This window comes from Lemur catta, chromosome X (genome assembly GCF_020740605.2).
Source record: "Lemur catta isolate mLemCat1 chromosome X, mLemCat1.pri, whole genome shotgun sequence".
Taxonomy (NCBI): Eukaryota; Metazoa; Chordata; class Mammalia; order Primates; family Lemuridae; genus Lemur; species Lemur catta.
Window position 1 is genome coordinate 23,812,389 of NC_059155.1, and position 14,567 is coordinate 23,826,955.

A 14,567-nucleotide genomic window follows, 5' to 3' on the forward strand; every position below is an offset into this window, starting at 1 on the left:
TTCAAGAGTCCAAGGAGATGAGAGTTGAAGCCATAGATAACAATACTGAGGGGGGAAAATGAAGGACAGAACCTTAAAGAATCTTTCTTATTCCACAAACCTGCATTAAGTATCTTCTAAGCCAGGCACCATGAATAGACTCTGGAGGGTACAAAGGTATGCCTAGGTTGAGAGAGCAGAACTAGGAAGAAAAGCCAAAGAAGGAACATTCAGAGAGGTAGGAGAATTCATTGTCTTTAGTATTATACAGCCAAGGAAATGTAAAAGCCCAAAGGTGTCACATGAGCAGTCGATGTCTGTGGGAAGGTCTTTGAATCTGGTAACCAAATACATAGTTCAAGAAACAATTTCAGTAAATTGGAGGGGCTGGAAGTTAAGTCTCAGGGGTGTAAGGAGAAAGTGGTGTTAAAATCAAGAGATAGTAAAGGTGTATTTTTTCAAGATTGGTGGTGATAGGGAGAGATGTAATGTGATTAAAAGGGTAGCAGGATCAAAAGGTGGGAGGAATGTTTTTGTTTTGTTTTTGTTTGTTACTAAACAGAACTACTTGAGTAGGATTTTAAGTGAAGAATCACCTAGAAGGTGACCTGAGCCTGACTCCCACAGTTTCTGATTCCATACCTCTGAGAACTGGCATTTCTAACACGTTCCCAGGTGACTTTTGATGCTAGTCCAGGGACTACACTTAGAGAACCAGTGGGATAGATTAATAGAGAAGGAAAAATTAAAGATGTAAAAGGTACAATAGATGGAACTGGGTTTTAAGAATAGACAGAGGAATATGAGATGCATGGAATAAGTGGATTAAATCTTAGAAAGAATGTCAGTTTCCAAGAGATAGAAATGCACAGAAGGAATGGATGAAGCTGTTGCAATATGTTGACAACTTGAGAGGGACACTGAGGTGACAGAGCTTATATCAGATGGCTTCCATCTTGTCAGTAAAGGAAGAGACAAGATTATCTGCAGAGAGGGTAGGACTAACAGGGATTAGGAAAGGTGAAAAGTTTGGAATAAGCATCATCTACAGACATGGAGAATGATTCACAAAGTAGAGGAGAATCTACTTTGGGGTGATAGATGATGGGTTTAATTTTAGAAAGGATGAGTTTGAGATTTGGTCAGTAGGCAGTGGCTTCTGCATGCTTTCTGCAACTTCCACTAGAATATAGAGGATGTAGGATGCCCTCCGCTCAGGTAAGTATTTTTGTCTGTCTTGTTCATACCTTCATTCCTAGAACCTAGGATAGTGTTTGGCACAGAATAGGCACTCAAATATGCATTGGAACGAACCTGAGAGGGGTTGGCTGAGGTTGATAATTGCAGGTAAAAGTAGTGTATAATAGAAACCTGCAAGTATCTATCTATGGAGTTAAAACATGATGCTGGTTAAGAAAGTGAGTTCTGAAGGCCAGGGTTCTAATCCCTGCCTCTCGGTGCTTCAGTTTCTTCATCTCTAACATGGGAATGATAACTGTACCAATCTCAAGGCTGCTGTGAGAATTAAATGAGATAATATGTATAAGGTGATTAGCACAGTACCTCGCATAGAGTAAGCACTCAGTAAATATGAGCTAGCTGTTTATCATCTGCATTTCCCCTTAAATTAATTACGGAGTATTTCTCAACTGGTTTGAGTTACCATATGTTATTCAAGGCAGTAAACCTTCATTTCTTTGAAAATATACTCTATCTCAGACTTCATCATCCTTTTCTCACCTCTCCCCATTGGTAGGGATATTGTGGCATAACTGTATTTAACATAGAAAGAAATTGATCAAAACTGGTGTTTTCACTTTATTTCTGACATACCATCCAAAAGCCATTTCCTTAGTCAGAAGCATTTTTCTATATGTGCATTTTAAGGCCTGGCTCCAGACTAAAATATATTACCATTGGAAAGGAACAATTGTGGAAAACAAAAGAGATAAGTGCAGAAATTCCTAGTGCCTATTTTCATGGGATTAATATAAAAACAAAACCTGCCTTTGCCTCAGTTAATTATGCAGTGCACTATTGACATTTATTTTATTGATCCAATACAAGTGAGTGCTACACTGATATTTTTCACTAGAAAATATAGCTCACTATATAAATTAATATGCATTCTAACAACTATATTACCCATTTTACTGCCCACGTAGAATTCTTTCATATTTCCATACATCATGTTCAATAATCAACCACTTATTTTCTAGGCATCTACAATTTCTTTAGTTCAGAATCTGTTGCAGTGATAGACATAAAAATAGAAGATTGAGTCCCTGCCTTCAAAAAACCTATGTTTTAACAGACATACTCTCAAAAGAATAATACAAGATAGCAAACACCCAAGAATTAAACCGAATGCTGTGGCCCTGGGTTGCACATCACAGTGGGGAGTAAGGCAGACATAAGATGTACAGGCTATTATGCTTTCTCCACAGGAATTTTCAGTCACATGAAGGAGATAAGACATAAGAACTTGGAAATTAAAACAAGAAAACAAGAGTTAAACAGTGATATGTTACAAGGGAATAAAAGTTGAGCTGCAAGGTAGCAAAAAATAATCAGGAAAAAATGGAGTCAGTTGCTCTAAGCCAATATAACATATCTCAGAAGACAAAAGGCCAGTGCCCTTACTTTAATTTGCCATCAAGTTAAAGCGCTTTAGAACCCATCGAATGCTACCTCTTTTCTATCCTAAGCATTGACAAATGTATCAGTTGTAGTGATTTAACACTTTATACTTCCACCAAAGAAGTATATTAAGTGGAAAATGACTGATTGAAATACTGTCTCTAAAAGTCTTGTATGTATTTTTTTTTTTCAGAGAGCTGATATAGCTGTTGCTCCACTCACTATAACATTGGTCCGTGAAGAAGTCATAGATTTTTCAAAGCCGTTCATGAGCCTGGGCATCTCCATCATGATAAAGAAGCCTCAGAAATCAAAACCAGGCGTATTCTCATTTCTGGATCCCTTGGCTTATGAAATCTGGATGTGCATTGTCTTCGCCTACATTGGAGTCAGTGTAGTTCTTTTCCTGGTCAGCAGATTCAGCCCTTATGAATGGCACTTGGAAGACAACAATGAAGAACCTCGTGACCCGCAAAGCCCTCCTGATCCTCCAAATGAATTTGGAATATTTAACAGTCTTTGGTTTTCCTTGGGTGCCTTTATGCAGCAAGGATGTGATATTTCTCCAAGGTTTGTTTCCGTATCATAGCCAACGCCTCGTTCCATTTTATGGCCATGCTCCATTCATGTTCATCTGGTATTCATCCATCTCAACTCCAGATTTCTTTCATTTAACATTCCATCCAACGACAATTTATCATCAAGCCATTTTGTTTGCTTACGTCCATGAAGTGAGTATGTCATTGGTATTGCTTTGAATGTCTTTCATGCATTTCTGCAGTATTGTGTAGCTATTAGAGCAAACATTTGAACTCTGCATAAAGACATTGCCAGTTAATATTATTCAGATAAAGCACATGATAAATTTTGATCAGATCAAACAGACATGATTTCCTCATTAATTGTGCTAAAATGTTTTCTCGTTCATCAAGAGATTGGATAGAGACAAAAATTGAAAGAAAATAGAACTCTTCTTTAAAACTCTCCTACCTTCCCCTTTCAGTGTCCTCCCTTTTTCATTTTGCTCTCAGGCTGCCTAGAACTTCCACTGTAGCATTCCACCCAAGTTTTCTAGCTAAAACTATAAAACTTCTCAAAGAAAATGTAAGAGAAAATCTGTGTGACCTTGAATTGGACAAAGAGTTCTTAGAACACAAAAAGCACAATTCATTAAAAATTTGATAAACTGACTTCTCAAAATTCAAAACCTTGCATTACAAGAGACACCATTAAGAAAATGAAAAAACAAGCTACAGTCTTGGAGGAAATATTAGCAAATTGTATGTCTGATAAACGAGTTGTATTCATAATATATAATAATCTCTTGCAACTCAACAAAAATCCGATGACCCAATTTTTAAAACGGACAAAAGATTTAGGTAGAAATTTCCCCAAAGAAGATATACAAATGGCTAATAAGCCCATGAAAACATGCTTAACATTGTTAATTATTAAGGAAATGCAAAATGCAAATTAAAAACACAATGAGATATTGCTACAGATCCTCTAGAATAGCTATTAATATAATCAAAAGAGACAGACATTACCAAATGGTAGTAAGGACATGAAACAACTGTAACTCCCATCCCTTACTAGTGGGAACACAAAATGCTACAGCCACATTGGAAAATATTTTGGCAGTTTTTTATAAAGTAAGACATATACTTAAAATGTGATGCAGCAATTCCACTCTTAGCTATTTAACTGAAATAAAGGAAAACATACATCCACCTAGACTTATACACAAATGTTCATAGTAGCTTTATATTTATAATAGTCAAAAAGTAGAAATAACCCAAATGTCTATCAATTAGTGGATGGATAAACAAAATGTGACATATCCAGACAATGGAATACTATTCAGCAATTTAAAAGAACAGACAACTGACATGCTATAATAATATGGATGAACCTGGAAAACACTATGCTAAATGAAATAAGTCAGACACAAAAGACCTCATATTATACCATTCCATTTATTGAATATTCCATTTGTCCAGGATAGGCAAATTTATAGAGACAGAAAGTGCATTACTGGTTATGGGGGATTGAAGGGAGCAGGGAGGGGATAATCAGGACCAGCATTAGGGTGAGGCAAGTGAGGCTGAGAAGAGCAAGTGCAGGGGCCGGGCGCGGTGGCTCACACCTGTAATCCTAGCACTCTGGGAAGCCGAGGCGGGTGGATCGCTTGAGGTCAGGAGTTCGAGACCGGCCTGAACAAGAGTGAGACCCTGTCTCTACTAAAAATAGAAAGAAATGATTTGGACAGCTAAAAATCTATATAGAAAAAATTAGCCGGGCATGGTGGCGCATGCCTGTAGTCCCAGCTACTCGGGAGGCTGAGGCAGTAGGATCGCTTAAGCCCAGGAGTTTGAGGTTGCTGTGAGCTAGGCTGACGCCACGGCACTCACTCTAGCCCGGGCAACAGAGCGAGACTCTGTCTCAAAAAAATAAAAATAATAAAAAAAAAAAGAGCAAGTGCAGGGATCAGATCCAGGCTATATTTAAAATTTTGATATTTTGTTCATCATGGATTTTTTGCATTGATTTTGATTTTTTAAAATATTGTACTTAAATGCTATTTATCTTGATTAATGAGATTTTGATGCCCCCTTAAATTTTACTTGTGGGGCAAATGCCTCACTTGCCTCACCCTAGTCCTAGGCCTGGATTAACTGCAAATGGCCATGAGGGAACTTTTTGGGTGATAAAAATGCTCTAAAACTGGATTGTGACAATGGTTGCACTAGTCTATATTTGCTAAAAATCATTGTACACTTACACAGGTGAATTTTAGAATATGCAAATTTTATGTAAGTAAAGATACTGAAAATATTAAAGATGAATGTCCTAGACCTCACCCACTTAGTTTAAATGTTAACTCACCTAAACAAAAATAGTGATGAATTCATAATCAGAAAATATAGTAGGTGAATGTAACATCTTTATAATTAGAAACAAAAAGTTGCAGTTTTTGGTAAATTCAAACATTAATCCAAATACTGACAAGAGTCAATTATATAATCATATAGGGATTTTCATTTAGAATATGAGGATTCAGAAGTTTCCTACCATGTTTTTACAGCATACTTCATTTTGAGATAATCCATTTAGAGCATGAAACATTAAAATGAAGCTTTGTAGTATAACTCACTGGTAACCATCTTCAACAGCTTTTTAGAATAGCCTGTGGGGGCAAGACTCGTTTGTCAAACTCACACTTTTCTTGTCATCCTCAATCTGCTTGATCAGATTCTCTAACTTATCTCACTCCCTATTCCTTTTGTGCTTAGAATGTGTGACATTTTGTGATATTATCTGGCAGTTTGTTTGTTTTGCTAGTTTATTTTTTATTTTTTGAAATGTTCACTTCAAGAGACTATTGTTTCTGAATGATCATGTAATTGAATGATTTTTAACATGGCTGGTAATCTGTGTTGAGATAATGCTAAAGAGTCATTAAAGCTAGAGATTTTATTTGTTTCTGTAAGTGAATTTTCAAAACTAAATTTGTGGTATCCCCATTGGAGTACTGCATACTACTCTGCATACTCAAATAGGACTCTTCTTGTTTTTAGAAGTATTATGCACATTGCTTCCTTAACTAATTACTTAAATATGATGACCTAAAAATGACAAGTTGAACAGGTTGTTTTATTTTTTTAATTTTGGGGGTAGAATTTAAGCTGTGTCTCTTCTGCAGCACTGAAATATATCAACTGCTTTTATTCATGGTACAGATTTTATTATGCTGCACTAGATACTGTCATATAGAGCAATGGCTTTCAAATTTTTTGACCATGACCCACAGTAAGAAATAAATTTCCCATCACAACTCAGTATACATATATGTCTATAACAAAAGGTTCACCAGATTTTACCCTTATGATGTGCCATGAACTCTAATATTTTCTATTCTGTTTCAATTTTTTTAAATGCTGGTCACAACTCAACCCAGCAATAGGGCACACAGCCTACAGAATAACACTGGCCTAGAGTAACAAGTATTATTCTTACTGTGCTTTTGAATAATAAATTATTACCTTTATGAGATATATATTTTCTGCCACATGGGTAATTCCTCTTTCAACATGGTCTTTTGTGTCCTTCAAAAGAAATTATATCTTTAAGCCTTAATAAAATGTTATACTTCTTAGCATATTTATTACATACCAGTTAAGAGGAAACATGTTTCTCCTTGTCTTGAGAGCTCTATTGGTTATATATTTGTGCTCCATTATATAACAGCAAACCTCACCATGATGTGTTTTTCTATAAAGAGATTTAGAAATTCTCAATAATAACATAGTTGCACTCTAAGATTTGTGGTTGCCTTGACTGCAAAGATCAGCACTATACTTTATTTCTGTTTAATGGCCACACTTGGAATGCAAATGCTCCAGAAAGCCCAGAATGTGAGCGTGCATTGTACACTCTGACTTTTCTCAAAATTGAAGCAATTCAAGGAATTATAAGAGACCACATTTTTTTTTTTTTTTGAGACAGAGTCTCATTCTGTTGCCCGGGCTAGAGTGCCGTGGTGTCAGCCTAGCTCACAGCAACCTCAAACTCCTGGGCTCAAGAGATCCTTCTGCCTCAGCCTCCTGAGTAGCTGGGACTACAGGCATGTGCCACCACACCCGGCTAATTTTTTTCTATATATATTTTAGTTGCCCAGCTAATTTCTTTCTATTTTTAGTAGAGACGGGGTCTCGCTCTTGCTCAGGCTGGTCTCGAACTCCCGAGCTCAAGCAATCCTCCCACTTTGGCCTTCCAGAGTGCTAAGGATTACAAGCATGAGCCACCATGCCCGGCCAAGAGACCACATTTTAAAGTAGAATTAGCAAATATTAGAGCAAGAGGAGATGTCAGATATAAATTAGTCCAGCTGCTTCCATTTACTGGGAATAGAGAGACAACAACCTTCCCTGAGCTCCCACTGTGTATGGGCACTTTACCTGAATTATTGCATGGATTTTAATCCTCAAAATACCGCTGCGGGGTGGGCACTAAACTTAGTTTTGAATTAAAGAAGGTGACACTCAGATTAAATAATTTTCCCAGTCACAGCTAATTGCAGAGCCAGAATACAAACCAAGCTCCAATTCCAAAACCCATGCCATTTCCACTTCATGCTGCTTTTTCCAATATCATAGACAAAGGAATAGCACCCAGAGAGATGATGTGATAGAACCCAAGGTCATGGAGATTTTAAGAGCTAGCAGCACGCTCGATTATTAATATTTCCACACCACACACTGCCTCCAACTACCGACTCGAAGGTGTGCTGTTTGTTCAGTTGCTTTCCTCATGCTAAGGCACAAGAGCAGTATTCCAGTCTCCCAACCTCTGGAGAAACTCCATCTTTGCTCTGGTTGTTAATGAAAGTAGGCAGTGAGCATTTAAAATCCTGTTGAGCATATATTTGCTCAAAGTAAAAGACTAGGAAATGAGCGACAAGACATCATGAGGAAAACCACTGGCACCATTCCATTTCCATCAAATAAAGTTATTAACAGTTACCTAGAAGCTTAAAGAGTCTGCGTCAATATTAGGTTTGATATTTTCAACTACCTCTATTGTTCAGAGTGAATGATTTTGTTCTACATGAAGCTGGAGGCTGAGTCAGCTTTAGAGAGGGCAATCAGTGTAATTAGCTGAGGTTTTACCCACATGCAAACGGATTTGTTGGGGGCAGTTGGGAGAAGACATGAGGAGATAGGCAGTGAGTGCAGCCAAATGGAAGAAGCATAGTGGTTAGGCGTGTGGGCACTGGAGTTAGCCTCCCTAGATTCACAATCTGCTTAGCAATTGTTATAACCTGGGGCAAATTACTAAACCTTACTAAGCCTCAGTTCTTCGTCTGTAAAATGTAAAGCACAATGCCTGGCATATAAATTCTCAATAAATGGTAGCTATTGTCATTATTAAATTGGCAGCACTTAATCATTCTATAATAGTTTCACAAATACTAACAGATAATATTGCAGTTGCACTTTAGTTCCTAAAACTCCTTAGGAATATGGTTGAAATGCTGGTCGGTACCAAATAGCTGGCCTCTGATGAGAAATCACCAGCAATACTCCTTCTTCATCCCATACACTGCTTTTGTTAAAGATTACACCTCTTGAAGATATTTTCATTGTATTATTCTACTATGTCTTAGTGATATTGGCAGGAGGTTGCAACTTTTTTTTTAATTTGAAATTTATTTTCATTGTAAAACTGATAGAACCACTAAGCAGGCCAGACTCCAAGTCCTTCCAGACAAATGCTCCCCCTGCTGGCTTTCTGTGAACTGCAGGAACATCTGAGGGCTATATGAGTTGAAGATGTGAGGGTTGTAATAATTATTACAGAGAAAATGGAAAGAACAGACTAACTTGAACCTGACTACTGTGTACAGATTATGCTAAAGGTATTACTATCTGGTTAAATTTTCAAGATATCAAGTACTTTGGAGAACAGGGCAGGGGATTCATCCAGGTTAGTTGAGACATAGATCCTCCTTTAAAATGGGAAGTATGTGCAGAATAATAAAAGACATGAAGGGTATAAAATGAATGAGATTAAAGACAATAGGAATTTTTGGCTCCATTTTAAGTAATATCCTTTACTCTGCTGATGTATGACCATTGTCTTCATCTTACTGCAAATTCACTTCAAAGCAGTAGTGATGTGGTAATAAATTAATGATGTACTAGCAGGATTTTTATTACAACTATTTCATGACTTTTCTGGCTGAAAGCTATAGTTTTCAGTCTTTGGGACATGGTTACTTATTCTCATCAGACAAGACTATAAGAGCCAAAGATTGATTCTGCACATTTTTAAAAAATCTGTCACAGACACTGTATTGAATGGAGTGTAGAAATGATGCATACTTTGGAAGCAAAAAGAGGAAAAAAAGAATGATAAAGAGTTTGTATAAAGGAGAAGCAGTTTTTAGTCCTAGCTCTTCATCTTATAAAGCTAGTAAAGTGCAGATTATAAAATTTACTTACAGGATGAAGGTTACAGCACATGTATCACTTTTATTATCATTTCAGAGGTCATAAAACACATTTTATTATTAACTCAGAAACTCTAGTTTCTTATGATTACAGATAACAAGAGAATTGTATATTATTTTATGTGCATATTTTGCAATGCTTTTATATGTCTGTTTTTCTCTTGTTGCTAATTTACTTTCATTAACTTCACGCCTCCTCTTACATTTCTTCAAAAGGTACAATACGCTTCTTATAAAGCACTTTTATAAACACTAAATGTGTAGCATTTTACAGCCATTTCATTATGCTAACCTTGAAATCTGTCTTGTGCAACAAAACTATTTGAAATGAATGTTAAACATTTTGCAGCTGCATTAATGGAGGGAAAGATACTGAAAAATGACAGGTCTTTTTAACTCAACTATAAAGTCTTGTCTTGTTTTAACAGATCCTTTATAAAATGTGATGAGGTTGACCCATCAGTCACATTTTATATGCCTCCATGTGAAATGTGGGTTTAAGTAGCTATAGTTTCCCTAATGAGAAAAGGTAAATGTAAAAATGCTTATGGAGCTTCTTCCCTGTGGGCTTCACTGCACCTTTTCCCAGTGAAAGGATTTAGGTGTTCATGCCAAAGAAAGAAAGTGGTGGAAATTTTACCAAATCCTTCATCAAAGCTACTACTGTCTTGAGGGGATAATGTTGAATGCAGCTTGTGCATTCCACACTGATTCCATGGAAGCTCGCTCTTCCATCTATGCTGAGGTTTATGGATACTGTTATACTATTTCTGTGTATAATAGAAATTCTCCATGCCCACAGGTACATCATGATATTAACCACATAATTGCCAAAGTCAATTACCATGTAGACAAGAGGCCATGAAAATGACCATTTTGCATTTAGGTTTATTTTCAGTCATGTCAACAACCAACCTCAGCTGAGTCATTCAGATCAAGCACATGATGATCTGAGTCAGTATTAAGGTGGCCAAAATAACCAGATTATGATGTGCAGGCTTGATTTTAGATCAGACAGACACAGCCACAGTCCATTAGCCTCAATAGAATGGCACAATGTAATTTCCATAAATTACTGTATTTTTCTTCACATTTCAAGTAGACAATGCATAAACTACCATTAGTATTCACAGCAGCAGAATGTACCTCTTTCTGTATGAAACCATGATTTGGAATGACTCCAAAGTCAGTTTGGTGTCAGCAAAACCCCATCGTTCCAAATAGGAATGACATTCACTCTTTCGTTCCAAATGAACAACAGATAATAAGCAATAATTATCCAAATATGCTTAGTTTTCCTGCAACTGTATTTCTGTGTTTGTAGGAAAATTGTACCTTCTATAATTTGCACACCCTTTTGGAGTTTCTTGTACAAAATATGGGTATTTTATACTACAAAAATGTGGGTATTCCTTTCCTAGTGTGTAAGTATAGATGTTTTGTTTCTTATTTCTCCTCTCTGTGCCTCAGTTCCTTTATGTGTAAAGTGCTTCTGTTGGCTTATTTGTAAAATAGTATCTAACCATAAGGATGGAAGATTAAAAGAGTTAGACCAGCAATTAGACCAGAGTCTGGCACATAGGAAGTGCTCAATAAGTATTAGCTATTACTGTTTTCATTTTTATTACCTTATTACTAGGGATGCTCCTTTGGAGTGTTGCTCTTTTACACAGAAAAATTATTTCTAGAGTCAGATTAGTCCAGAATAAATGAAATATGTATGACAACAATGAAGAAAGACTAAGAAAGATCTGAATTCATAATTGAAACAATCAGTATACTTTTAGCATTCGGAAATGTGACACATCCTTTTCTGACTCATCCAGATGTTTTTACTTCTTCTGATTAAAAGAGAAATGTTCCCAGATGAAATCCTAAGCTAGCATAACTATTAGTTAGAAAAATCTGTTGAAAAGCAGATTTTTACATCTGAAAAGCTAAAAGTGATTATGTTCAGGAAATAAATAAATAAGGGTTGTTTTAGGCATCCAGGGACCAACAGAAACTGTAGACTTAAAAAAATCAGGTAGGTTTGTTATGGTTAACCAATAAAGAATACTATTTATCAAAAGATCTGCCAAAATTATTTGATCAGAGTGTAGCAGCTAAAACAACTGAATTTTCCAGAGGCTGAAAAAAGGTTATCTTGGGACACAGGAATTTAAATTTGCTTCAAAGTGGTGAAATGCTAGTACAGACAGAGAAGAGCTTGATTTGCCAGCTCTCAGCCCAGAACTACCCTCTTCCCACAGAGCCTGGAGACGTGCCAAGCTCCTACGCCTATTCTTGACTTTATGACAGAGTGGGTTCTCTTCCTGTGAGCTTTTCTGGGCATGGAAGAACATAGCAAGCGTAACCGGGATGGAGCTCTGCCACACAGTAGAATTATCCTAGGGATGATGTGGCAATGTTTTATAAAACCTAGGGAGCAGATTTTCATTTCTGCAGACAGAGCCAGCCTTCAGCAACATTGTGAAGGAGATGAAGTTTCCTGAACACAAGCCACTACCCACCATTGAGCATTCAATGCCTTCACACTGCCCCCTAACTTCCCACGGTCCCTCTCCCTGAGTAGCACTCATGATGTAGGACCATAACTTGCCACCCTGGCTGCACCTTGAGAGTTTTATAAAATAGTGCTGCTTAGGCCCAACCTCCAAGATTCTGATTTAATTGGTCTGGGATGGAGCCTAGGCAAGGTTTTTCTGTCTTTTTGTTTTGTTGTGTTTTGACTCAAGTTCCCTAAACGATGTTGATGTACAGGCAGAGTTGAGAATCACTGATACAGAAGAAGAATCACGTTTCTTAGTTTGGTCTGCAGGCCACATGCAGCACAATCACCTGTGATGCTTAAGAAGTACAGATTCTTAGGCATTCAGATATTCTGAATCTGCATTTTAACAAACACCTCAGGTAATGCGAATGAACAGTAAGATTTAAGAATAAAATGTTCCCCTTATTAAAATTCACCCATCTTCTGTTCCATTCCCTACTAATTGGATAAACAATGGGTTCTGTTGAATGTGTTACTTTTCGATCAAGACTCCTGAAGACAACACAGAGGGTGATTCCAGTAGTAAGAATTTCAGCAGCAAGCCAGGAGGATGGTTTTGTTTGTTTGGGGGTTTTGGGGGGAAGGGGGGTGGAGGAAACAAGCCTTTTAGTGCCTCTCAAATCCTATTATACAGGTAGTTTCCTACTTGACTTGGAGCCTATCCCATGTGGCTGAGGCTTAGTTTGTAAAAGGGAAGAGTTTTGATCTCCCGAGCCCCACTAGCCATTTATATGCAGATAATAGTACATATAATCTAGTTCCCTGCCTCATGGGTGACCAACTCCATGAGAGGACAATGTCTTTACTAAATTTATTAAATTCAAAGTGAATAGTGCTCATTTACTAGTACCTACCCATTTCTTTTCAAATGTGGAAAGGTTTTTGACTGTGTTTCTCCTATGACTTCACTTTACATCAGTGGTTCTCAATCTTGGTTGTACATTGTAATCATCTAGGGAGCTTTAAAAAATATAGATGTCTGGGTTCCACCTCCCAGCTTCTGATTTTATTGGTCTTAGGTGAGCCTGGGCATGAGGGTTTTTTTTTTTTAAAGATCCCAGGTGATTCTAATGTGTAGCTAAAGGCTGAGACCCACTGGCTTCCACAAGTGTGCCCAGCAAAGCTTATAGGAATAGAACTCAATAAGTTAAATTATTACATATAAGCAGCAGAAGGTAAAAAGAAGATTTTTTTTCCTGTGATTAAAACAAAAATCCAGCCAGGGCAGTGGCCCACACCTGTATTTCCAGCTACTCAGGAGGCTGAGAAAGGAGGATTGCTTGGGCCCAGGGGTTCAAGTCTAGCCTGGGCAACACAGTGAGACCCTGACTCATTTTTTAAAATTCTACTTTGAAACTTGTACACGGTCTGAAGAGTATTGTGCATGCACCATCATCATATGCCATCGTGACATGAGGTGTTGTTGTTAACATGTGCCTTTTGTTTGATTTTTAATTCTCTCACATCATCTGTTTCCCTTCTTCATCAGCTATACTGAAACCACTCCTCTTTCTAGAAATAAAGAGAAGGATTTTTTAAACTGAAATCTGGCCCACCTGGGTCTGGGTTTCTTTTTGTTTTGTTTTATAGATCACTCTCCGGGCGCATTGTTGGAGGGGTTTGGTGGTTCTTCACCCTGATCATAATTTCTTCCTATACTGCCAATCTCGCTGCTTTCCTGACTGTGGAGAGGATGGTTTCTCCCATAGAGAGTGCTGAAGACTTAGCTAAGCAGACTGAAATTGCATATGGGACCTTGGACTCTGGTTCAACAAAAGAATTTTTCAGAGTAAGTGCTTTGTAGTTAATTGGGCCTGCTGGCTTTTATTTTATCATCTTCTCACAAAGGCAAGTTCACGGTGCTTTCCAGGGAGGGTTGGGAAAGAGTGAGAATGTTATGGAGGAAGAGCATCTTAAATACAGTACTACCTGGTTGGTGATCTACTTCATTGTCCTTTAGAACTAAGACACATGTGAGACATAACAAGTGGCAAGTCGAGAGTACTGAGTTTGAACTCCCAGATTAGAATCCCAACACTGCCACAAAGTGATTTTTTGTCCTTGGGCAAGTCTTTTAACTTCTGTTGGCTTCAGTCCCCTTACTTGAATAATGAGGGGATTGAACTAAATAATATTTATTCTTCCTTCTAGCTTTTACAAAAGCAGTGATTTTGTCTCAGCGGTTCACAGAAGTTAGGTAAATGACTGACTAAGACTCTGATGAATGATGAACTATAAGAAATTACATATTCTATTTTAAACTTTTTTTTATTGAAATGTAATACGGGGGTGGGGGTGGGGATGGGTGTATGCCTACATGACGAGTGCGTTGCGCACCATCTGGGGAATGGTCATGCTTGAAGGTGCTGACTCGGGGAGGTG

General features: G+C 37.5%; 1 protein-coding gene across 1 annotated transcript in view; it reads left to right on the forward strand.

Moving 5' to 3' along the window:
• Positions 1-14,567, forward strand: part of GRIA3 (glutamate ionotropic receptor AMPA type subunit 3) — a 274,784-nt gene that overhangs the window by 204,315 nt on the left and 55,902 nt on the right. Inside the window, exons 11-12 of the mRNA XM_045537747.1 lie at positions 2,813-3,189; positions 13,776-13,974. Coding sequence (XP_045393703.1) covers positions 2,813-3,189; positions 13,776-13,974 — 576 coding nt within the window. The remainder of the gene's footprint in view (positions 1-2,812; positions 3,190-13,775; positions 13,975-14,567) is intronic.